General features: G+C 42.6%; 1 protein-coding gene across 1 annotated transcript in view; it reads right to left on the bottom strand.

Annotated features, from left to right (window-relative positions):
• DOCK9 (dedicator of cytokinesis 9) overlaps positions 1 to 27,588 on the bottom strand; it is a 719,745-nt gene that overhangs the window by 160,754 nt on the left and 531,403 nt on the right. The window contains 3 exon segments of the mRNA XM_030201354.1: positions 10,480 to 10,616; positions 15,159 to 15,206; positions 22,435 to 22,501. Of these exon segments, the coding sequence (XP_030057214.1) occupies positions 10,480 to 10,616; positions 15,159 to 15,206; positions 22,435 to 22,501 (252 nt within the window).

Genomic DNA, 27,588 nt, shown 5'->3' with positions numbered 1-27,588 from the left:
TGCCTATTTGGAAGCAAAATCAAAGGTATGGTACAGGACAGAAGGAAATGATCAGACTTACTATTGCATTGGAAGTTGAAATTTATAATCACTGGATAAATGTCCTAAAAAAGATTTCTAGGAATAACTGATGGGGAGGTTGGTGGTGCATACTGTTTAGCTTTGGAGTACATTTGGGTAACTGTGAGGCGTATTTTCAAAGCACTTAGCCTTACAAAGTTCCATAGGTTACTATGGAACTTTGTAAGGCTAAGTGCTTTGAAAATGAGCCCCTCTGTTGCCTTATTTTCATGATTGTGGAAGTAGCATGAAGTGACCTTAAATGGAATACTGATTAAAGGGCTTCTCCCATTTTCATCTATGGCAAAAATCCTTGATGAAATACAATTCAAAGTTGTCATAACATATCTGTTGTTTATTGAAGGAAAATTCCTTCTGCTGCAGGCTCATTTTGATGGATTATAGAAATCTTTTTATGTGAAAACTAAAGTTCCAGGTCAAAATGGTTTTATGCAGCATACATTTTACAAATTAAAGTAGTAAAAAAATAAAAAGCAGTGCATTTAGAAGTAACAGAAACTTAGCAGTTTTGCGTTCAAAGCAATCATATAAGCTGGCTTCAACCTGATTAAGTCTTACCATTGTCTACAGAAATTCCAAGCACACTTGATATCTTTCTCACACTGAAAACACAGAAAAAGTCACTTCATTATTGAACACTTTTCATATCCACACAAAGTGAATCATGGACTTTCAATTCTCTTAGTAATCCTAGAAAGTTCTAAATATCCATGTATTTTCTATATATGTCAAAATGTGGACACTTGATTAGATATAGCTGGGTTATGACATACAACAGTAAACAAAAATGAAGATGGAAAAATTTTAGGTGTTAATTTGTGCATTAAAATAATCATAGGAAACATTTTGAGAGAATTTCTTCAGTAGTTTTTATGAATTAAAACCCATGCTTTGTAGTTTTTAATTCATAAAACAACAAAGCATCTATAGCACATGTGCTTTGCGTTCCCAGCAAAACTAGGACTATTATAACCAGTAAAAGAACCCATACTAAAATAGTGCTGTAGAACTACCAAGTCTGTTTCTTCAACAGTCCTGATTAAATGTAGTGAATTAAGGCAGTGAACATAATCAGCAGGCCCACTGTCTCCCTCTGACCTCTTCCTCACCCCTTCCAATCAAGCCAGAAATATTTGCGGTAGGAAGAGGGGCAAGCTAGTGTGACATTTCCATACATCATATCCAGTACCACACCACAATCCCCCCCCCTAAAAGTTTTAAATTAGCCACAGAAAACACAAGAAAAACGTTCCAAGGACTTTGTATGCATGAAGTAACCCCCTAGCCAGAATCAGCCACCCAGTAAAGCTAGAGTTTTTCCTCTTACAATTTCTTATACAGAAACATACTAAAATTGTAGTGTAACCTCTGGAATGGTACCATTCTTCTACTGCCAAACACTTTAAAACGAAACAAAAAAACCTACAAAAAGACATAAGTACATAAGTAGTGCCATACTGGGAAAGACCAAAGGTCCATCTAGCCCAGCATCCTGTCACCGACAGTGGCCAATCCAGGTCAAGGGCACCTGGCACGCTCCCCAAACGTAAAAACATTCCAGACAAGTTATACCTAAAAATGCGGAATTTTTCCAAGTCCACAGAATATATACAGCATATATACAAGACTAACAGCCCTAGCAAAGACTAGGACTCAAAATGCAGCAACCCTACTTGTGAAAAGACAGCTCTCCAAAAATATATTGCACCCTAGAGTATGAACACACCAATTACAAGGTAACCAAAACAAGAGTCTGGAGTCTGTGAGGAAAAGGGAACAGATAAGTATGATTTAAATGAAAAGCACGATTCCTGAGGAGTGTCCAGAAATAGTTAATTAGAAGCTACAGAATGAATGCATCTGTCCACACACACCAGATACTTCCCCTACTTCTCACTCACACTTCAGACATACTTTCTCCCTTCATACTAACTCAGTCCACACTCTCTTATACCCCCACCCCTCATTCAACCCACTCTTCTTTCTCCTCCCTCTGAACTTTTTTTCTATAATTTTACATCCCTCTTTTCTCTCCTGGTCACTACTTCCATCCATCCTTTCTCCCTCTAGAGGCTCTTCCACGGTTCTCAATTCCTCCCCTTAGAGACACTTTAAGCTCTCTCTCTCCCCATCTTCCTCCAAAATATATTCTTCCCTTTCTGTCCCTCCCTCCAGAAAATATTTCTCTTTTCACACACACTTACTCCACTCTTTGCCTTCCACACAAAATCTTAAATATCAGCATGCAGACTTTAAATTGCACTCTGGCTTTTGTTGATAACCAAAGTAAACTTACAAACAATGGGGTCACTATCATATTTCCACTCTGAAAAAATTTCCCCCTGGCCACCATATTCTCAATTTTCTATAATCTCTTAAAAATAACCTTAGAACACCTCATATAGATTACATTGCCTAAGGACAGGACAATTAATCTGAAGATATGACAATGAAAATATTTTCTAATTGCTCTTAACTTTAACATACATGTTTTGACAACTTTGTTTACCTGAAGTTCCACAGATAACTAATTGTCTACCTGTATGCCCAGAATCCGAGCTGACAGATCTAACAAATAATTTTCAGTGTTAATAAAAAAAAAAACAAACAATGAGGAAACAGGGTTTCCAAGTAGAAGAAATTTAGCTCTGTCTCTATTAAGTTTTAACCTATGAGATGATATCCAACCATCTACCCAGTCCAGAATTACTTTTATTTTATGGAAGAAAGAATCAAAACCTAGAGAAATCGGAAACAATCATATCATCATCGGCAAAAAAAAAAAAAAGAAAAAAAGTCTACCCCTAGTTTATCCAGAAATCTACTAAGGGACTAATCTACTAATGTGTCAAAATATTACACATTATAGGGGAAAGCAGTGAGCCCTGAGGGATCCGACGTCTAGGAAGCCATGATTCAGAAATGATTCCCTAAATTTTCACTCTACACTGTCATGAAACCAATCGGATACTTTTCCAGTGATTCCTAAATCACTTAAAATAGAGATCATAACATCATGATCTACCAAATCAAACGTACTAGATAGATCAAATTGAATAAGTACTTCCACACCCTTGCCCAGAAAAGATTACCTCGGTTTAGAATTGCTCTGAGCACAGTTACTATGCTGAATTTTTCAAAACCCGGACTGAGCGTAATGCAAAAATATTGAAATGATACAAATAGAGTACAAGCTGTTTAGCTATCCAGCCCTCCATGATTTTAGTAAACAGAGGGATGGAGGCCACAGGTCTATAATTAGAAACATCTGTTAGATCACCCTTGATATTTTTAGGTATGGGTGTCAGAATTATATTGCCCCAAGAACTAGGGAAATGTCTGTTTTGTAATTCTTAATTCAACTAGTCTTTCAGAGCATTAAAAAACACAGTTGCAGCCTTTATCAAATAAGTAGGGCAAGAGTCCAAAGCAGAATAGGACTTAGAATATTTCCTCATTAACTCTTGAACTCGGGTTATGATTCTTGGCCAAGCTTCCTTGGGGTGAACTCCTTCCTGTTCCTCTGTATGCAGGTACATTCTGTATACTCTAATACTTTTTTTCTCCCTTCTTTTAATTCCCTGACCAATTTTTATGGAGCAGAAGTTAAAGCATATTCTCATCCTCTGCTGCCCCTGGAGCCCTGGTTTGCCACCTCCCTCCCAGCCTCAGGATTTACATAACTGTTTGAAAACCAGTATCAATTTACTCTTCTTCCTCTCCCATGGGACTTCTAAACTGCCGCGCCCTGCACTCTAAATCTGATCTACTGTACGATTTTTGTTGGTTGAATCCTCGTCAGATCTTGAGCCTGATGGAAATGTGGCTTAGGCCTAGTGATATCAATCATTACCACCTGGTTTTCAAGCCTTCTCTAGTGCCCGTTCCTCTCGCAAAGGTCAGCTTCTTTTGCTGCATTAGGCATATCCTCACCATTTTCCTTTCCTCAGTTACTATCTATATATATAAAAGGCAACCCCAACATTCTATGAAGCCTCCAGCCGGAAGTGTGAAGCGCCAGAGATATCCGGTTTCCCCATGAGTGAAGGAAAACAGCACAGCACGAAATCCCTCTCTCTGTAACAGTGAAGGACTCAGAGGGGGGAGGAGAGAGATGCCCTCACTCTCTCTGTAACACAAACACAGCACAGCAGGAAACAACACTGAAGGACTGGACTCAGGGGGGAGGGGAGGGAGAGAGGGCAGAGGGCAGGGACACTCCCACATGCACACTCTGAAGAAAACCTTGCTAGCCCCCGTTTCATTTGCATCAGAAACGGAGCTTTTTTACTAGTTTGTTCATATTTCCTTTCCAATTTCTATCCATCTCCTGTGTCTGTATTGTCCTCCAGATCACACAAACTGGGATAGCGAAGATACCAGTAGCAGGTATCCTCAGAGGACAGCAGGCTTCATATTCTCACGTCTGGGTAGATGCTAATCGGCATCATCCAGTCCGGCATTTATGTCCAAGTAAAAAAAAAAGAGCTTTGTGAAGTGCGAGCAACGCTCCACCACATGCGTGGGTACTCTCCCGCCCGGCATGAGAACGCGGTCCACTCAGTTTAATTTTAAAGCAAAAATAAGGAAAATATAATAAAGGAATACACAAAGGGGAGGTGGGCGGGATTGTGAGAATATGAAGCCTGCTGTCCTTGGAGAATACCTGCTACAGGTAAGCATCTTCGCTTTCTCTGAGTACAAGCGAGCTCTCATATTTTCATGTGTGGGGAATCCCTAGCATCCAGACTCACCCAAAACAACAAACATTGGTTAATTGGGCCATGCAACAGAGAGGACATTACACAGATTAACCTGAAACTATATACAATCTAAATGAGAGTACTGCCTGGAACAGAATAAAACGGGCTTAGGAGGGTGGCGTTGGATTCTAGATCCCAAATAGATTCTGCAACACTGACTGCCCAAACCGACTGTCGCGTCGGGTATCCTGCTCAAGGCAATAGTGAGATGTGAATGTGTGGACTGAAGACCATGTCGTAGACTTGCAAATTCCTTCAAAGGAGGCTGACCTTGTGGGCTACCGACGCAGCCATGTCTCTGACATTATGAACCTTGACATGACCCTACAAGGCCAGCCCAGGCATAAGTGAAGGAAATACAATCTGCCAGCCAAATTGAGATGGTGCGTTTCCCGATGGCGATCCTGTTGGGATCAAAAGAAACAAAAAGTTGGGCGGACTGTTGTGGGGCCTTGTTCGCTGCATGTACTGGGCCAATGCTCTCTTGCAGTTCAAGGTGTGCAAGCTGCTTTCAACAGGATGGGCATGAGATCGGGGAAAGAATGTTGGAAAGACAATCGACTGATTCAGAGGGAATGACACCACCTTTAGCAGGAACTTAGGGTGTGTGCAAAGGACTACTCTGTTGTGATGATACTTAGTATAAGTGCATTCACTACTAAGGACTAAAGCTCACTGACCCTACGTGCTGAAATAACAGCCACCAAGAAAACGACCTTCCAGGTCAAGTACTTCAGATGGCAAGAATTCAGTGGTTCAAAAGAATCTTTCATCAGCTGAGTGAGAACGACGTTGAGATCACATGACACTGGTGGAGGTTTGACAGGGGGCTTTGAGAAAAGCAAACCTCTCATGAAGCGGACAACTAAAGGCTGTCTAGAGATAGGCTTACCTTCTACACGTCGATAAGAACTAATTGCACAAAGGTGAACCCTTACGGAGTTGGTCTTGAGACCAGACTGTGACGTGTAGAAGGTACACAAGCAGGGTCTGTGTAGGACAAGTAAGAGGATCTAGGGCCCTGCTCTCACACCAGATGGCAAACCTCCTCCATTTAAGAGTAACACTTCTTAGTGGAATCTTTCCTGGAAGCCAGCAAGATAAATGGCTTGAAGGAACATGCCATGCAGGCGAGCCCAGTGCCATATCCAGGCAGCTTCCTGACATAGAAGGCGTGATCTGGTACTGCTCCCCCCCCCCCCCCCCCCCCCGGTTTGTTGATGTAATACATTGCAGCCTGATTGTCTGTTTGAACGAGAATAACTTGACGGGACAGCCGATCTCTGAAAGCCTTTAGAACGTTCCAGACCGCTCAAAGCTCCAGGAGGTTGATCTGAAGATTTGCTTCCTGTAGGAACCAAGTTACTTGAGTGTGAAGCCCATCTACATGAGCTCCCCATCCCAGAAGAGATACATTCAACAGCACTATTTGTGAATAAGGAATTTGGAATGGAAGTCCCAAAGTCAAATTGGATCGAATTGTCCACCACTGGAGAGTGAACAAGCTCTGGGGACACTTGGATGACCTTCTTCCAGGCTTCCAGTGGCTTGATACCACTGAGAAACCAGGGTCCAATGACCTGGTCTCACGTGAAGTTGTGTCATGGGTATAACATACACTGTGAAAGCCACGTGGCCCAGCAACCTCAACATTTGCTGAGCTGTGACCTGCCGAGAGGCTTGAACCTTGGATGCCAGCAAGACAAGATTGTCTGTTCTGGCTTCGGGGAGGAAGGCTCAAACCTTCTGTGTGCCAAGCAGGGCTCCTATGAATTCCAGTTTCTGGACAGGATGTAGATGGGACTTGGAGTAGTTTAAAACAAATCCTAGTAGCTCGAGCACCTGAATAGTCATCTGTATGGACTCCCAAGCAGTGTCCTCTGAGGTGCTCTTCACCAGCCAATCGTCGAGATACAGGAACATATGGACTTGTCAGTCTGTATAGCGATGTTGCAACTACAGCTAGACATTTGGTGAAGACCCTGGGAGCTGACGTGAGGCCAAAAGGCAACACACGGTACTGAAAATGATATATTCTCAGCCAAAATCAAAGATACTTCCCATGGGCAGGAAGTATCAGGATATCAGTATATGCATCCTTTAAGTCCAGAAAGCATAGCCAATCATTTTTCTGGATCATTGGGAGAAGGGTGCCTAGGGAAACCATCCTGAACTTTTCTCTGACTAGAAATCTGTTCAGGGCCCTTAGGTGTAGGACGGGACACCCCCCCCCCCCCCCCCCCGCCTTCTTCTGCATAAGGAAGTACCTGGAATAGAATCCCTGCCCTTCTTCCCCTGGTGGAACGGGTTCGACCGCATAGTTCTTCAGAAGGGCGGAGAGTTCCTCTAAAGTGCCTGCCTGTGCTGAGAGCTGAATAAATGAGCTCTTGGTGGGTAATTTGGAGGTTTGGAATGCCAACTGAGGGTGTATCTGAAAATGGACTAGTTGAAGAACCCACCGGTGGGAAGTTATGAGAGGAAACCTTTTTTGGTGAATAAATTTCAGCCTCCCTCTGACCGGTAAGTCATCTGGAACGGACACTTTTACTGTGGCTATGCTCTGCTGGAGCCAGTCAAAAACTCGTCCCTTGCTTTGACTGGGGAGCAGCAGGATCCTTAGGTGAACGAGCATGCTGGGACCGAGCCTGAGTAGGCTGACGAGCCGAAGGAGTGTACCTACGCCTAGTAGTAGGGGGGGGGGGGGGGGAACTCCTCGACTTGCCAAAAAACCTCCTAGATGAGGAGGTGGATGTAGAAGACACCCGGAGGGAGAGAGAAGAGATATCAGCGTGTTTCTTGATTTGGTCAGCGACTTCCTCAACCTTCTTTCTGAAAAGAATGTCCCCCCAGCAAGGGGTATCTGCCAACCTCTGCTGAGCCAAATGTTCCAAGTCAGAAACCCGCAGTCATGAAAGTCTGCGCGTTGCTATACTCTGAGCAGAGATCCTGGATGTCACATCAAAAGTGTCTTAAGTGCCCCTGGCCAAGAACTTTCGACACGCCTTCTGCTGCTTGACCAACTGGCGAAAAGGCTCAGCCTGCTGAGAAGGGAGCAAATTGACCAAGTCAGACAGCTGTCTCACTGAGTTCCACAAGAAAATGCTCGCGAAGAGCTGGTATGACTGAATACAGGAGATGAGCATAGAGGCCTGGTACATCCCTCTCCCAAAAGAATCCAGGGTTCTAGCTTCTCTGCCTGGGGAAGCCGAGGCATAGTCCCTAGTATTCCTGGCTCTTTTGAGAGCAGATCACACAGTGGATCCGGTACTGGGTGTCAATCTTCTTAGGGACTGACAGAGGGGACGCCCAGTTCCTAACAAGGACTGCCTTGAGTACCTCGTGGAGAGGAGCAGTCACAGCCTCCTTAGGAGGGGCGGTATAATCCAGGACCTCGAGCATCTTGGTCCTGGGTTCATCCTCCACTTCTACAGGGAATGGAATAGCATCAGCCATTTTCCTTAGAAAAGATGGGAAAGAGAGGCTCTCGGGTGGAGATTGTCTCCTCTCAGGTGGTGGGGAGGGCTCAGAAGGGATCCCATAAGACTCGTCAGAGAAAAAGTATCTGGGATCCTCCTCCGATTCCCATTAGCGCTCCTCCTCGGTGTCCCATAAAATCTCCCTAGGAGATGACAGAGATCGGGCTTGCCTCGATGCCAAGGAACTATGACCTCGAGAACAGCGTTGAGAAACCGGCTCCGGCCTAGACTCCGGCGAAGCTTCCTCCACCGACGTCGAGGGGGTACAGCTTGCTGGGTTACAGTACCTCTATCCCAACCTCAACATGTCCCCATTCTTTTCAGACTTCCTATTACACTGGTGGAGAGTCTCCATCATCTCGGGGACTGGTTAGACTCAAAGCTTGTTTTCACAATACAAATTTCAGGGTACTTAAACTTTGCTTTGCTGCACTGTGCATGCTTTGTAATCAACAAGACGTTTGGATTTTGCCTCTTTACATACTGCTCTTAATGTTTTCTTTATACCTTGTCTTGCCTATTGTAATACTAGCTATGCCAGTCTCCCTTTATCACAAATAAAGCACGCTCAAACTCTTCAGAATTGCATAACCAGATTTTTCTGTAAGGCTGATCATATCTCTCCACTACTTACTCGGTAACATTGGCTTCCTGTATAATATCACATCCTATTTAAAATTCTAATCCTCACTCAAGGCTTATTCCCTGGAGTTCCCTTCTTATTTATCCTCCAAAGGAATTCCCTACACTCTAACCCGCAATTTATGATCCCTTTACGCAAACTGACTGGCTCTCCCTTGTCCAAAAAAAGGCTCATCTTGAGTCTACTAGATATTTAGTGTTTTATTTTCTCTCCCCTAAACTATGGAATGATCTCTCGGCCAACCTTCACAATGAACAATTGTTCCCTAAATTTATGAACCTTCTTAAGACACACTTTTTTCAGATAGCCTTTCAATCGTAGTAGCTAGGGGATTCTGAAGGAAGGGTTTCCTGAAATACTCTCAAGCGCTCTGTGTGCATGTGCTTTGGCTGCTTCTTGTACTGTCCTATTTTATAATAGCATTATTTTCTTTATTTTTACATATGGTTTTTAACTCTTAGCAATTGTACATCACCTAGACCCTTTCGTTTGGCATAGGCAGTATAGCAAGTTTTAATAAACTATAATGAACTATAAACTTCTGACATGTAAGACAAGGAAAAACAGACCAAATTCTATCAGCTGAAATCTCATCACCAAGGAAGGACTATCCAAATGCAGCTTATTTTTTTTAAATTTTTATTACATTTGTACCCCGCGCTTTCCCACTCATGGCAGGCTCTATGCGGCTTACATGGGGCAATGGAGGGTTAAGTGACTTGCCCAGAGTCACAAGGAGCTGCCTGTGCCTGAAGTGGGAATTGAACTCAGTTTCATCAGTTCCCCAGGACCAAAATCCACCGCCCTAACCACTAGGCCACTCTTCCACTCCAGCTTAGAACTCAGCTGCTCTAAGCAACTATTTCTCTTTCAGCATAAGAAGTTAACTTTATAGCAAAGGTTACCAAATCTAAACAATTTGTTAAATCCTCCATTTTAGTCAAATTATTTACTACAGTAAACAATTTGTTTTATATCAATTTTATCTGTCCCTATTGACTTACTGTAATACTCTTTTTCCTTAAAGAAAATTTTCGTTTTATCATGAGCAGAATGCATGGTTGCACAAAAATACATGCACGCACACACACACAGACATGAGCATGCATGGTGGTTTGCTTGTCAGAATAGATCAAATTGGTCAGTTCAATAGCTGCAATCAGAGATTTACCATAAATTAGTCCTCTAACATAGGGATGCATATTGGTCATGTAAACAATTGACACTGGTTCTGGTACCAAAGAAAAAGGAAACAGACATTCTGCCACACAAATATATATAAATATATATATATATATATATATATATATCTAATCATGTTCCACATTATGTCATCTGATGCCAGATTCTGCTATACTCAGAATGAAAAGTGCTAGATTTAGACTTCTTTTAAACCTACAACCCTCTCAAAGAATAAAGTCCATGACATGCTCTGGTGTGGTCCTAGAAGCTGCCTTTTGTGCTGTGACACAGGATGAGGTTGATGATGATTGTTAGGGGATGTCATGAAACTTACTGTGGTTAAAAGTCAAAGAGTTATCCAGGCTGCTCAGCTGCTGTAATCTGGCATGCATCAATCCTGTTCTGTTACGGGAAACAGGTAATGTCTGAGATTTTCGATCATGAACTATGGGTCCCAACCCCTCCTGGTTCCTGCAAGATGGGTGAAATGGTACAGAGGCAACAGTTAGACATGCCACACGGGAGTGAGACATGGAAAGTTAGTAAAGCTGCTACAGTGCGAACAGTACTAGGAGACAATGTCCTACAATGCAGCCTATTTGTTTTATTGTGTCAAAACAAGACCAGGCAGCATTTACAAAGCACCACAGCAACTACATGTACTTCTGTCTAAACAAAACCCATCTCAACATGTTCAGAAAGCAAACCCTATCAAGCCACTGCTCTTTAAAGGTTAGATTTAATCTCATATTTTGTTATACATTACTCTAACCAAGCTGGCACAGTACATTCCAAAAACTACGTTTAGAGGGCAGACAAAGCAATGAAAGGCGTGTGATATGAATGTGATAGTTAAAGCAAATGAAATGTTACTTGGAAATTTTATGCAAAGTTCACATGCAACAGAGCAGAAATTCAGCAAACAGTCTAAGACCTGCAGTGTCTTACCCAGGCAGGAAGGGAGAAGAGCCATATACTTTATTAAACGTGTCAGCAATCAAGTGAAGAAAACAGAAAAGTGACCTGTGTTAGCAATCAGCATAGCTAACTTCTTACTGTGTACCACCACCAGAGCAGATAAGAATTGAAAAACCAGTGCTGTACTTATACATCCATTCTTGTACCTTCAGGGCTAGGTTTAGACATGGTGGGGCCAAGGGCAGAAATTAAGGAGGGGCCTCTGATCTCTAATCCCCTCCCCCCCTAATTTCCCCACCTGCATTGCTACTATGCAGTCCAGGCATCTCTTCCTTTCTCCCCACCACAGCCTGTCTCCTCCTCTCTTCCCAATCTTCTTAAAAAATTTAATTCCCTTCTCAGAGGAGCCCTGGTGCGACAGCAGTCCTCACAAGCTGCCTGCAGCTATCCCTAAGCTTTCCCTCTCTGCCTCTATCCGCCCAGGCGGAAACAGGAAACTGTGTCAGAGGGAGGCAGATCGCAGCAGAGGGGGAAAGCTTCGGGGCAGGCATAAGCAGCTTGTGAGAGTGGTTGCTGCGCCGGGGTCCCTCTGAGAAGGAGAATACATTTTTAAAGAAGATTGGGGAAGGAGAAGGGGAAGAGATGCCTGGATCCAGGACAGCTGCCCTGTTTGACCCCCCCCCCCCCCAACACCAGCCTTGTGTACCTTTAAGTTCTCTCTGGCAGTCAGGTATAAGAACATGCACTTGATCTCATATGCTCTTAATATGACAAGACAATTTGACAAATTAAACTGCTGCTGTAACACTGCAGCTTGCATGGTTTTAAACGTAGGTAGCAAATCAATCTAAAAGTCAACATATTCTAAGCAAAAAAAAAATCTGGCACAGATTTCTTTAGAGAAATTTTTTTTTTTGGTAACCTGATTGGAAGTTCAACTATTTAAAATGTTTGGATTTAAAAGAGACTGACGCTCTTGAAATGGTAGGCAATCTATAGCAACGCAAGTACAAATTAAGAATATTTTGAGGGAAATCGAACAGAACACATCAGGGATCCCTTCTAGCCTGTCTTTTCCCTTTTAAAATACTGCATACATAGATTAAATAGAACCAAATGTAAATCAAATTCAATCATCATTAGTTTGTTCTCTTAGTGCCATCAGAAATATGAAGCAACTGAGAAAGGCATGTAACTTGAAATGCATTTTGAAAACATCAGAAAGCAGTTTTGAATCTTATACTACCCAAATGCAATTTTAAAAAGGGTGCTTTTGTGAAAAGTCCAAAAAGGTACCTATTTTATAGGTCCCAATATCCAGTTATTAAAAAAAAAAAAGAAAGGCTGTCATCACCAGCCCCTGTAAGGGCATAAATGCATAACATATACTCTATTAATGTACCCATGTATTTTATAAAATATGCATATACATCACAATGAGGGGCATTTTCAAAAAGGACGTCCAAGTTGCGATTTGGACGTCCTTGCAAAACGGCGAAATCCAGGGGCAGGGAAACCCGTATCTTCGAAACATCTTTCGTTTCGAAAATACCGTCAGGGACGTCCAAATCCTTAAATTTCGCTGTCCCTAGACATGGACGTTTCTGACTTTCGGCGATTTTCCAAACCAAAGACGTCCATGTCAAAAACGACCAAATGCAATCTATTTGGTCATAGGAGGAGCCGGCATTTGTAGTGCACTGGTCCCCCTGACATGCCAGGACACCAACTGGGCACCCTAGGGGGCACTGCAGTGGACTTCATAAATTGCTCCCAGGTACATAGCTCCCTTACCTTGCGTGCTGAGCCCCCCAAACCCACTACCCACAACTGCACACCACTACCATAGCCCTTATGGGTGAAAGGGGGCACCTATATATGGGTACAGTGGGTTTGTGGTGGGCTTTGGAGAGCTCACTGTTCCCTCCACAAATGTAACAGGGTAAGGGGGGTATGGGCCTGGGTCTGCCTGTCTGAAGTGCACTGCAGTACCCACTAAAACTGCTCCTAGGACCTACATGCGCTGTCATGGACCTGAGTATGACATCTGAGGCTGGCATACAGGCTGGCACGACATATTTTTAAAGATGTTTTTTGAGGGTGGGAGGGGGTTAGTGACCACTGGGGGAATAACGGGAGGTCATCCCCGATTCTCTCCGGTGGTCATCTGGTCATTTCAGGCATCTTTTGTGCCTTAGTCGTAAGAAAAACAGGTCCGGGCGAAAACATCCAAGTGTTCGTCAGGGATGTCCTTGTTTTTTTTCGATTATGGGTCAAAGACATCCAAGTGTTAGACACACTCAAGTCCTGCCTTCGCCGACACGCCCCCTTGAATTTTGGCCGTTCTTGCGAAGGAGTGCAGTTGGAGACGTCCTAAATCGGGTTTCGATTATACTGATTTGGACATCCATCTTCCGATTTATGTTGAAAGATGGACATCCTCCTCTTTCGAAAATGAGCCCAAAAGTCTCCTTGTTTGGCCCAAACTATGTCTCCTCCACCAGAATGCCTACATGCAGTGGACGTAGAAAATGTATGCTATTTTGTCACACTGTGTACATACACACTGGGCTAATTTTAAAAAAGGACTTTTCCATGTGTAAAACAGCATTTATGCAGAATAATCTTTACAGAATTACCCTTGGGACCATAGACATTTTGAAATTACACATTATGAAAACAACTTATTTTTCACACATTTCTTTAAACCATTTTTTGCCTAACCCTTTGATTTCATGATCATTAGGATTTTCCCCTTGTTATATTACAATAGAAAAACTCACTGTTATGTTATTTTTTTAATTAGGTCATCATATAATAAAATATATGAATAAAAATATTAAGATAAAAATGGTCTTCTATAAATTACAACTATGAATTATAATGCAAATCTGTACACTTTATGCCCCAAATTTTCCTCAATTTAAATGAGTAATTTATCTGTTTACATCATAAATCAATTTCATATATTTTGCTCAAGTACAAGAAAAATCTTATTGACAATATAAATCTTCTAGGACATCAAAAGCTAAACAAAAGGAATATATAGCTTTTACAATGCACAATGGAAAAACAAATCTGGTCTGTAGGTATGACCTGTATTTCAATCAGAATGGAACGCACAGGATTTTCTAAACAATCATTACAGAAAAGTGCTTGCAAATTATTAATACTGCACTTTCATGGTAAAAATGATTTGAGAACAATGGCTCTCATTTTGAGTGCCAATCTCTCTCAAGGAGGTTCACACAATGAATATTCATAAGGTATATTTGCATGTGTGTAGTCTCTTAGTCTGGTTAACCTAAAAAACAGGAATACCTGGAGACCTTAAGAACATGAATTTACAACATATAATTGGGACTGCTATTATAAGGTGTTTATAATTTTTAAGTTTAGCTATTTTCCAGTTAATCGGGGGGGGGGGGGGGGGGGGGGCACCAAAAGAAAATCAGTGTTTTCATGGCAAACAATGTCAAAAGCTTTACCAGTTGAATCAAATTTATATATTTGTGCAAAAGATATCAACAAAGGAAAAAAAGCAAAGCAACAGAATGGAAAACCATGAAGAATTAGGGAAGGGTTAAGAGTCCTAGAGGACGTGTTTATCCAATAAACAGCTATTGTTTGCCATCAGTTAAAACCTAAAATCTGACACCCTATATATAATGTAGAGTCCAAACAGTACTCTATAATGACTTGAGAATATTAAAATCATTAACTGTTATCTTTGGCTCTTTAAAGTTTCATATGCCAAAGATTTTTATGTAATATGGAAAAAAATTGACATCTTCTAGATGCATAGTACACAACATTTATAGAGAAAATGTGCCCCTATCACAGCTCTAATAATCCATGGTATTAGCAGAACACAACACAGTTGTGGTATCAATTACTATCAGTCCTTCCTCATCTGTTACAGCATGTAAGGTCTTCAATACAAATGTAACAAAATACCTATGCTACTGAATATGGATACTAGAGAGGAAAATAATTCAACATCATTCCAGAGGAGACCAATGTTTCAATACTAAAGCTCGCCCCCAACCCCACACACATTAGAGTAATGGTAATGTATTAAATTTCACACAGTACCTTGCTATATATCGCTTTCCCATGTACTGGAACTGATGCAGGCATACTCTGCAGAGAAGACATTACAGGTCACCATAGTAGCATGTCACTAAATTTCGTTCTCCAATGAACATATTGATCTAACGGAAAGCTTTCACTCTTGTTTGTGACTTCTTTTGCCCCATTTCTCTTACTGACAGCAGAAAGGAAGCACTGAAAAACTCTAACATACCAGCGCTTTTCAATTGCTGATAATGATTTCATACAAATGCAAACAAAGAAATGAAAAACTTGGATAACAAAACAATTTACATGCATTTTATTTACCACCATGAAATTTTTGGTATGTTGAAAAGAATTTTCCTCAACTTTCCTAGAAAGCTAACATGAAATTAGGGGGCTCTTAAATATGCTAAGCAGTTTGCACATACTATGTGATTGGCACATGAGCATGGTAAGTTACCAAACAGGCATAACAGTATGCACTAAAGCGAAGTTATTCGCCTATAGCAGATGTTCTCTGAGGACAGCAGGATGGATACCCACACTGATGGGTGACATCATCCAACAGAGCCCTGCATGGGAACCACTGTCCAGCATCTTCTGGAAGCTTTTGAGTGTGATGCACCGTGCATGTACGCAGTTTTCCACCCACCACTGTTACCAAGCAAATTTAATATTATAGCTGAGAGAATACAACTCCAAGGGGAAGTGGGCAGGTCAACATGGATATTCATCCTACTGCCCTTAGAGAACACCTGCTACAGGTAACTTCACTTTCTCTGAGGACAAGCAGGATGGAATCACCTGATTGATGGGAATCCCTAGCTATTGGAAAACCTAAAAAAAAGGAGGTAAAAAAAGACCTAACAAAAAACTGGACACATGAGAACGTGTATGTTTTTTTTGTTTTTGAACAGCCTGGAAAAAAAAGGCTCTAGGCGGGTAGAGTTAGATCCTAGACCTAAAATATATTCTAAGGGACTATTTGGCTGATGATCAGAGTCTTGTTCTAGACCAGGGGTGAGCAAACACAGGTTTAGAGAGCCAAAACCAGTCAGGTTGTCAAGATTGGCAATGAATATGCATGAGATCTATTTGCATACAACAGAAACAATACACCCTAAACAATCTCATGCATATTTATTGTCAATCTTGAAAACTTGAAAACTTAACTGGGTTGTGGCCTTTGAGGATCACAGTAGTGAGATGTGACTGTGTGGACTAATGACATTGTTGCAGCCCTACACATCTCCTCTGTGGAAGTTGATCTCAAGTAGGCTATCGACACAGCCCAAGCAGGAAAGGAAAGAGAAAGGGAAATGGGACTTGATATAAAGCACCTTTCTGTGGTTTTTGCAACTAAATTCAAAATGGCTTACATAGTATATACAGGTACTTATTTGTACCTGGGGCAATGGAGAGTTAAGTGACTTGCCCAGAGTCACAAGGAGCTGCAGTGGGAATCAAACCCAGTTCCCCAGGATCAAAGTCTGCTGCACTAACCACTAGGCTACTCCTCTACTCCTCTGACATGGAGAGCTGTGAAATGATCCTCCAGAGTCAGACCAGCCTGAACATGTGAAGAATATGCAGTTCACTGGCAGCACCCATACTGTTGGGGGTCAAAAGAAACAAAAAGCTGGGTGGACTTTCTAAGAGCTTTAGTCCCCTCCAAGTAGAAGACCAAGGCTCTCACAGTCTAAAGTTTGCAATGCACCTTCACCTTGATGGGAATGTGGTCTTGGTAAAATACTGGAAGAACAATTGACCAATTAAGATGGAACTCCTACATATCAAGTACAACAATTACTTTAGAAAGGAACTTTTATGTAAGGTGGAGTGAAGTGATTGCCACCAAAAACAAGACCTTCCAGATCATGTACTTCAGATGACAGGTGAGCTCTTGCAGAGTTGATCTTGAGGCAAGACTCAGAAGGGTGTAGAAAGCACTCATTTTTTGGGTAGGACATGAAAAGGAGTCTATGACCTTGCCCTCACAGCAGATGGCAAACCTACTCCTCTTGATATTACATGACCTTCTATCAGAATCATTCTTGGAAGCAAGCAAAACTCTGAAAACACCCTCATATAGGTATAAGGGATTGACCTCTAGTCTCTCAACATCCAAGATGTGAGGGCCAGGGACTGGAGGTTGAAATGAAGGAATCTGAAGGTAAGAAAGGGATCCAGTCTTCAGGAATCCTGGCAAGTTCCAGCAGCAGTGGAAACCAGATTTGCCTTGACCAGTAGGGGGTAATAAGGATCATGATTCTCCAAGTTCTAGCTGAATTTCAGAAGAGATTTCACTATGATAGGTATTGGAGAATATGAATACAGAAGACCCCACCACCAATCAAGGAGAGAGGCATCTGAGGCTGTATTGATCCTAGTCTGCAGAAGTACTGGGGGACTTTGTTGTTCAGGTGAGTGGCAAAGAGGTCTACTGAGGTGGTGCCCTACTCTCAGAAGATCTTGCAGGCTACACCCACGGTCAGTGATCAATTTGTAAGGCTTCACGACCCGACTCAGTCTGTGTTCCAGACAATTGTTCTTCCCTTCCAAGTAAGTAGCTCTGAACTATTCCATGGGAGGAGACCCATCACCACACATTTTTGTTTGTATTTATGTATACATTCAAAGAATAAACTCTGAAAAATAAATTTAGAAAAATTAAACAAAGAGAATATGAATATACCATACAATTTGTTTGAAATATGCAATCACCTAGTCCACAAACATGGGAGACGATGGTATACTAAGCAAAAGGAAAAGAAGAAAATGAGTAGTAATTCTTGCTATATTATAAACGGGCTGAAATAACTAAGCGTTAAGGACTAAGGACTTACAAATCTTAATCAAAAAGGAGCACCTTACACTTCCAAAAAAAATTTCAACTGTGATGGATCACAGAAGATATAACAGAACATTCTGTAAGGAAATAACATTTACAAGGAAGCCTCTATTGAAAGGACACTAAAGCATGTTTTAACTCCAGAAATTTCTTCCTCCTAAGCTGTGTCCATTTACAAACATCTGGGAATACTTCAGGTCCCCCCCCCCCCCCCCCCCCCCCCGCCAACAAAATCAATATTTCTAGCCCAGCAGTAAAGTCTCAATATGGATTATTTATCCTGAATAAATACATATGACACCAATAAGATAAATCTACTCTTGATCTCTTCCTCTGAAGTTTCCAGGATTGCAAAAACATCTAATGGGGTAGATTCAAGATCCAAAGGTAGAATGTGGTACTGATAGTGGTGTTTCCCTAAGCGAAATATCAGATACTTACTGTAATTGGCATGTATCTGTATGTGGGTATATGAATCTTTGAAATCCAGAGAGCACAGCCAATCTTATTCCTAAATCATGGGATGTAGGGTGCCCAGGGAAACCATACTAAACTTTTGTTTCACCAAATATCATTTCAGGTCCCTGAGATCTAGGATGGGAAGAAATTCCTCTATTTTCTTTGCAACCAGGAGGTATTTGGAATAAAATCCATTCACTGTCTCTCCTGATGGAATGGGTTTGACCGCTTTGGCCTTTAAAAGGGAAGAGTGTTCCTTTCAAAGTAGTTCCTGGTGCTGAGAGCTAACCTTGATACTCTTGGTCGGCAATTTTGTGGTAATGAATCCATCCACATGTAGGGTGTAGCCTATCTGGACTATTTTGAGAACCACTGATTACAAGGGGCCATCTTTCTTGAAAACAATTTCAGTTTCCCTCCTACCTGTAGGCCATCTAAAATGGCTACATTATGGTGGCTATGTTCTCCTAGAGCCAGTCAAAAGCTGGACCCCCCTACTTTGAATGGGGAGCTGGTTGGTACTTCTAAGCCCTCCGCTGATGTGTCAACAGGAGCTCCGATTATTCTGGGGTGGATGAGAGGGTGTAGGGAACCTATGCTTTTGGAGAGAAATAGTCCCCCCCTTTGCCCTCTGCCAGATTACCTCCAGGAAGAAGAGGCTGAGCTAGGAGTGGGCTGGGTCAGTGCATTTCTTAATGAGGTCTGTAACCCTCCTCTACCTTGTCACTAAAAAAAGTTGTTCCCCAGGCACAGAATGTCCACCAGCTCCTTCTGAACAGCTGGTTCTAGGTCTGAGGCACACAGCCAGGCGAGTCTTTGCATCCCAATACCCTTGGACACTGCATCAAAAGAATCAGATTCCCTGAGCTATGAGCTTTCTACATCCCTGCTCTTTGGCTACTAGCTGGCAGAGTTCAGCAGCCTGTTCTGAGGACAGTGTCTGCTCACTCTGTTACACTAGTCATCAAGTTCTACAAGTGCATGCTCATTAAGGGCTGGAAATAATGTATGTGGGAGGTGAACACAGCATTCTGGAAACATTTCCTCCAAAAAGAATCCAAAGTCTGAGTCTCTTCTCCCAGGGGGCACTTAGGAGTGAGTCTTGAAGCTTTTGGTCCTTTTGCGAGCACATTTGATTATGATGAAATGGTGAGGAAGCCATACTTTCTCTAATTCAGGAGCCTTTGGGATTCTATACATAGAGTCGGACTTCTTCTGTATTGGTTGTAGAAAGTGGAGGGGCATCCTGTGCACGGCACTGTCACAGCATCCTTTGGAGGGGAGTCCAACTCAAAGATGTCCAACAACTCAGCTCTGGGCTCACCCTTTATTACCAAATCAAATTGCATGGACTTAGCAATCTCCTTAACAAAGTCAGTAAAAGGAGAGCTTCTAAGGGGCAGGACTTTCTCCTTTCGAGAGGGGGAGAAGAGTCAAAAGGAAGACCAAGGAACCCCTCCTCCGGGACAGCCTCTGATGCTTCTTCAAACTCCCAGGAGTGGTACGAATTAGACTCATAAAAATATCCCTCCTTGGATGACTGAGTCTGTACCTGCCTCGGTCTGACGACCCTGGGCGCCAATGAACAGGTCATCTCTGTTGTCTCACCGAAGCTTCCTCCCCTGAAGGGCTAGACAATGATATCATCTTAACGGGCATGGACTCCAATGCCCTGCGATGCATTGGTGTCAAGAGAATGCAACAGTCAGGCCAATGGCCTCCAAGATTGGTTGGAGCTCCGTTGGGGCCCAACATTAAAGCTCTTGATGCCACTGCATCATGGCATACAAGGAGGCACCCCATCTTCCCCTGGAGAACTGTCCAGATCTGCTTCTCAAGAGAAACCATTGTTAAAGGCTGGGGCTCAGCTGGTACAGTCATTTCCCTCAAAGTTTTCAAAACTGGAATCGATAGACTGGCCCTGGTTCAATGGAAGATGTCACACCAACTCTGGGTCCTTGGAGGGTGAAGGGCCCTCAGGGTGCAGGTGCCTTTGGGGTATTAAGGATTTTGATGCCATAGTGCTCTCAGTACCATGTCTTGAAGGGGATTAATGCTACTTCTTCTTGGTCTCTGCCCTTAACACAGCATCAGGGTCCTTGGCGTCAATGAGGATGAAGTCAAATCCTTCCTTGTGCTTGGGGTGGGATTGGATGATGTTTGATGCTAAGGCAGGTGGTGATCTCTTCAATTTTGATGCATTCCCAGTGTCTGATGCAGCTCTGGGAGCTATAGAGACCAATGCCTCCAATGCCGAAGTCAACGGACCAGACTTTTCAGTACCAAAAATAGAGGTCATGAAAAACAGTGCAAACCTACATCTGCAGAATTTACAAGAAGATTGATTATGGTTGGGCACCAAACATTGCAGGTACCAGTTATGAGTCTCCATAAGGGACATGGTCCTGGAACACTGGGACCACTTTCTAAAACCAATGAGAGTTTTTAGGGATATCTTGAGAAAAATGGCCAAGGTGAAATTAAATGACTCGATTTCGGCATAAAAAAACTTTCCTGACTGGGACCACTCAATGCCTAAGAGGGCTTAGTGAGCCAAGGCAAAAAAAGAAAACTTAAAAAATGCTGAAAACCTAACTAAGATACTAAAAGGGTGCGGGGGGGGGGGGGGGGTGTAGAAGGCACTGACCCGACATGAACACTTAAAGGAGGGCAGAAAAAAACGCCAAAACAGGAAAGACGCAAGGTGAGGAGAGAGAGCTTGATAGATGCATCCTTTCTGCTTTGCAGAAAAGACAAGACTATCTTGGTCTCGAATGATGGTGGTGGGTGGGAAGCTTCCAGAAGATGCTGGAGAGCATTTCCTGCATAGGGCTCCATTGGATGATCATATCCATCAGTGGGGTGATTTCATCCTGCTTGTCCTTGGAGAATTCACATGCTAACTGCATAGCCTGTTATAGGGCAGGAAATGTTCAGAAGAATCCGCAGCCAAGCGGAGAACTCGAACTCCCCACGGGAAAACACAAGAATCTTAAAAAGCTTGTCTACTAACAAGCTCATCACCAAAGGTCTTTCTAAAGACCCGTACAACAGATAATCACATCATGTGCTACCTACTGCACATATCAGCTGTTCTTACTGGCGTCTGAGACTCAATAAATGACACGTTATTGAGCAAGTCTCCTGATGCAGGCCTGACGGCCAAAACACAATAGTTGTGTCGAGTCTTTTCATCAATAAACAAGCTTTTTAAGATTCTTGTCTCCAGGATTTGAATTTCCGTGGTCAAACATCCCACTCTCACTTAGACATAGGACAGGAAATGGGCATTAATTGCAAACTGCATGGTATATAAGGAGGCAGCAAGTACAGCTGTGCTGTGAACATATTTTTACCACATGGAAAATTCTCCATGCAGAAACTGTACAGAAAACATGCTGGAATCACCTCTAACAGTAAGTGCACAGACCTTGCATTTACCACACTTTAATACAAGGGTCCCTATGTTAAGTAATGTCTAGCTATACTCTTGTCTTTACTGTTTATAAAAACCAGGACTCTGATTCAAATCTCATGTACCCTGGACCTTGCACACGCTATAATGGCCATTAGTCATCTGTCTACTCTTTGGTAGGAATAGTAATGGCCACTACTATGAGTGACCCCACTGACTGAACAGCACCACTGAAGATTTCAGACTTCATCTCCTGTTCCCATACAGAATAAAGACACTTCAGGAATTATAGATGAGAGGGAAACAGGAAGCCAAAAATGACATTTTTAATTCATGCTATAATCAAATAAAATTGATAGCATAAAAATGTTAAAAATGAACAATGAAACAGATATCCTACTGTAGTTCAAAAAATACAAAGATACTGAGCCATGTACAATTTACTTTAAGACCAGCATTTCCTAAAACTAGAGGTTTTTTTTTAAAGTTCTTTGAAACACATAGAAATGGGCCACACTTTTTTCTTAAAACATAGATCTACATTTTTAGAACAGACTATACCAACTCACTCTGAAATAGTGAAAAAATCCATGAGCTCTGTTGTAGAAGCCTTGTTCCAATAGGTAAATAAAGCATCTGTAAAGTTAAAAAAAAAATTTTAAAGGGCACTGAAAACATATCCATTTTAGCATACTAATTTAAGAAAAAGAAATGTGAATAATGTACAGCCATGTAGAAATAAAAAGTGGTTAATTTTCAAGTGTTTCGTTTAAATGCTCAAGTTTCAGGTTCCTCAATTTTGGATGATTTTCAGTCATATTTAGCTTCTTAAGTTTTGGGCTGAAAAGATCCTAGATTTAAGGAAAAAGCTGCAATTCATTTGCCTAAATTTAAAATTGTGTGCTGAACTTTAGCACAGTTTCCTAATGCACATGCTAAAATAATAGTTCTACTCCAGATACTGTAAATTAATGACATGCAAATTGTCATGGTGCTAAAACAATTACATTGACATAAGAAACATAGCACACACTGCTGTGGTAACACGTCAATTTCCTGCATCAGAGAGAAAATGTGTTTTCATCCTTTGTCAGTAGAATGAATGAGCCAATACCCATTCAGTACTGAAAGTGGATTGACCTACTACTGGCTGTAAGTGAAAAGGAGGGGGAAAAAATCTTCACCCCCTTTATGAAGTTTCAGGGATCTCCTAGACAAAGGGAACATCCCCCTACCCCCAAAGCACATGAAGTACTACTACTACTACTACTTAGCATTTCTATAGTGCTACAAGGCATACGCAGCGCTGCACAAACATAGAAGAAAGACAGTCCCTGCTCAAAAAGCTTACAATCTAATAGACAAAAAATAAATAAAGTAAGCAAATCAAATCAATTAATGTGAACGGGAAGGAAGAGAGGAGGGTAGGTGGAGGCGAGTGGTTACAAGTGGTTACGAGTCAAAAGCAATGTTAAAGAGGTGGGCTTTCAGTCTAGATTTAAAGGTGGCCAAGGATGGGGCAAGACCTTGACAAGGTAACTTTCAAAGCTATAGCACCCTGCCTGGGAAACAGTTCCATGGCTAAGGGGTCCTTTTAGAAAGCTGCAGGAAAAAGGGTCCATTTTCCCCATGTGCCAGGGCCATTTTTCCCACAGCAGGTAAAAAGCCCCCAAAATAAAGCCATGTGGTAAGAAACCTGTTATGCTGCCATGCAGCAGGAAGCCCTTAATGCCACCCACTGAGGTGGCGGTAAGGGCTCCCACAGTAACCTGGCAGGGAAGCCAGGCAGCGTGCAGTGATGTCCGATTATTGCCAGGTTACTGCAAGACTAACCATTTCCGTTCACCCCCCCCCCCCCCCCCCCCCCCCCCCAGAAATGGTGCACGCTCGACAAAGAAATACCACTGGCAGCTGCACTGGGCCACCGGTAGTCCCAGAATAGCGAGTGGTAAGCCCACGTTGGGCTTACCCCTGCTCTGTAAAAGAGCCACTGAGTGTTTGATGTTACAGCAACACTTTTTTATGTCTCAAAGTATTGATTTATTTTTAAATTCCATTGTTTGTCTGAGCATTCTTCAGCTTCCCACTTTTGTTCTTTTCATTACTCCTTCTCGGACATCTTTAACAATGGCAAAACCTGGCTGACATCAATGAGAGCTTTAGTTGTCATTACCGATATCAGACAGACCACTACCATTGTTGTGAAGAAAAAGAATGCTGCTGGAGGCTTCCACAGGATCTGTGGAATGTTTGCTAGTCCACAGCTTTGGGGGTTGTTTGGCTGAGAATCTCCCAGCGCTGGGTGACAGAGGAAGGGGGTGCCAAGGTCAATGGGAACTTACAATTTTACCTCACCTCTAAAGGTGAAGTAAAGTTTCAGTGCTATTGAGAGTTTACTACATTAACCTTCTGCACAGTCTGCTGAATTGGAATATGCTATTTGCACCAAAATTAGAGCAGCAATTTACTTTGTGGTTTAGCACTAATGTTTTGTGCACACCAATCTTTGTTACATAGGAAATTATCAGGGGGACTAGTTCACAAATCAGCAGCAAATCATAAAACACATACCGGAATTCCCTGCTAATGTAAATTCAACATAGGGTTATTCACATTTGCTTTTGGTGGACTCAGGACAGATTTACAGTGGCTATGGTTCACTCTTGTCCATCCTATTGTTTTTGCCCCATTTCTTTAAATTGCATGCCTCTGTTTTACTGCTCTCAATTTCAGAACATTATGTTTACAATTTCTTATAAATTATATTTTAAACTGCCTTGATGTTCCAGATGGAAGGGCCGTACACAAAATGAACTAAATAACAGCTGCGTTGGGATGAACATGATTTTTTACATAAGCCTCCAAAGTTGTGCCTAGCAAAGGGATATTTTCATTAATCCTTTTCCTAAGAGATCCCACATGCCTGTCCAATGCTTTCTTAAATTCTGATACAGTTCTTGTCTTCAAGACTTCCACTTGAAGGCCAGTTCAAGCATCCACCACCCTTTCCATGAAAGGAGGAATCTATGAAAATACACTAAGCCTATTTCCTCTTAACTTCATTCTATGCCCTCTCATTCGAGTTTTCCCACATTTGAAAAAGGCTCACTTCCTGTACATTAATGCTGAGGTAGACAAATGTCTCCATCATATCCCCTCTCCTCTGCCTCTCTTCCAGTGTATACATGTTGAGTTTCATAAGCCTGTTCCTATATGTTTTATGACAACTGACCAATTCTGTAGCCCTCTGGACTGACTTCACCCCGTATATATCATTCTGTAAGTGCGATCTCCAGAATTGCACACAGTGTTCTAAATGAGGCCTCCGACTTATACAAGGGTACTATCACCTCTTTTTTTCCTGTTGGTCATCCCTCTCATTATGCACCAGAGCATCCTTCTGGCTTTGAGCGTCAACTTTTCTACCTGTTTGGCCACCTTAAGATCATTAGACACAACCACCCCCAAGTTTCGCTCCTCATTCGTACACAGAAGCACTTCATCCTCTATATTGTATCATTCCCTTGGATTTCTGTAACCCAAGTGCATGACACTGCATTTTTTAGTATTAAATCTTTGTTGCCAATTATTGGATCATTCTTCAAGCTTCACTAGATCCTTCTTTTGCCATCCACACCTTATGGGGTGTCCATCCTATTACAGAGTTTGGTATCATCCACAAAGAGACAAACCTTACCAGTCATCCTGCAATATCACTCACAAAAATGTTAAAAAGAGCTGGATCGAGGACCAATCCCTGCAGTGCACCACTGATAACATCCCTTTCCTTGGAACAAGCTCTATCTACCACTATCCTCTGTCTCCTTCCATTTAACCAGTTTTTAATCCAGTCACTTTAGGTCCCATACCAAGAGCAGTCAGTTTATCAGTCACATGTGCAAAACTGTGTCAAAAGCTTTGCTAAAATCCAAGTATACCACACCTAGCCCCTTCCCATGTCCAACTGTTTGGTCACCTCGTCACAGAAAAATCAATCAGATTGTTTGACATGACCTGCCTCGAGTCCTGCAGTCCATTCAATATAAGAAACCTCACAAGCCTCTGCTTTGGAAGTGTTTCCATTAGTTAATGCACCATTGAGGTCAGACCAACAAGTCTGCAATTTCCAACCTCCTCCTCCTTAGTTCCGTTCTTGTGTAGAGGGACCCCATCTGCCCTTCTCCAGTCCTCCGGGAACACTCCAGACTCTAAGGAAGCACTGAAGAGCTCAGACAGCAGAGCCGCCAGAGCTTTTCCGATTTCCTTAAGTACCCTTGGATGTATCCCATTGGTTCCCATCACTTGGTCTTTTAGTTTAGCTAGCTCCTCATGAACATAATGTTCTGAGAATCGGTCTGGTCTACCATACACCCATCCAAAGCCATCCAGAGAAGCGTTCCTTGCGGAAAACCACTGCGCTCTGAGACAAGAAGCCACTGAATGAATGTCCCACTCTTTCATTATGTCTAAATGTAGCTTTTGATGATCCTGTTTCCACAGCCTATCTGAAAGAAGGGCTTTCAAGTCTATTCCCAAAACTCCTGGGGTCTCTATAATACAAAGGCTTTGTGCAGAACTACACTAAATTCAGCGGAAATACTTCCCCCTCTTTCCAGGAGCTGCAGAGATGTTCCAAGGTTCGAAGATGAGGCTCTTAAAGATAAAAAGTTTCCCTAAGACATTTTGAGTCACCAGCTGCTGCAGGCATTGCTAAAGAGGAGGCTACAGGGAAACACAGGGGGTAAAATGAATGCTGTTCCTACCTCTTATCTAAGGGGAATATAGCCATGAGAAAAAACTACACTGTCCCCTTCTACAGCTGAAAAACATTGCTTATCAATTACTAAGAGTCACTGGGTGCTGCTGTGATGTGATTGAAAATCTGAGTCTTCACAGCATGCCCGCACTGCTTCAGTGTGATTCTCTGGCGGCAGCATTTGGGCTCTCTTCACCAGTGGTTCTATACTAGGGCCTAAGCAACACTAATGATGATAAACAGAATCTGAAGCACAACAATAAGCTTAAATGACCCTACCACTTCACTGGCTCCCAGCCACTGACACAAGACTATAGCTGCCAGCTCCAAGGAATAGAATGTGGCGTAAGACACTAACTCTCCCCCCATAAAAATATTGCCTCACCTTACCTCAGGCCCATCTCCACAGCAGGGGTGTAGCTACAGGCAGGCTTGGGCGGGCCCAGGCCCATCCAATTGGCTCTGGCTCACCCACCCAGTTTTAAGCACGGCTGAATTAAAGCGCACAGAGCAAAACCAAAGCAGCAGCCTTTCACTAATTCATTTCTACCGTCACACTGCAGCCGCAGCTCGCTCATCTTATCTCCCACCTACCTTTTGGGCAGACTCGGCATAGCAGTGAGTTGACTTGGCACTGAATAAACATGGTTGCAGCTCTTGACTTCGTGGTGACCTGCAGCGTGCGTGACGTCCTCTTGCTTCTCAGCCCCCTGCATGCTGATGACATGTTCCATCCCATGCAGCGCGCTCAGCCTCGTTCTCGCGGCTCGTCATCTTCTCAACAGGCTAAAAAATAGCTGCATGCTCAGCTGCAGGCGCTGGAAGTTGGGTCCACGTGGCACTGTCTGCTCCTCCTCCTCCCTCCCCGGGCCTGGACCGCAGTGCCATTGCCAAAAATGGAAAGGCTGGTGCCACCTGGGTGTGTAGCAGCAGGTGTAGCTTCTTAGCTCTCTTACATTGTGCCTTA

Source organism: Microcaecilia unicolor, chromosome 4 (assembly GCF_901765095.1).
Source record: "Microcaecilia unicolor chromosome 4, aMicUni1.1, whole genome shotgun sequence".
NCBI classification, from domain to species: domain Eukaryota; kingdom Metazoa; phylum Chordata; class Amphibia; order Gymnophiona; family Siphonopidae; genus Microcaecilia; species Microcaecilia unicolor.
Note: the sequence above shows the minus strand (reverse complement) of the source record. Positions and strands in the feature narration are given on the sequence as shown.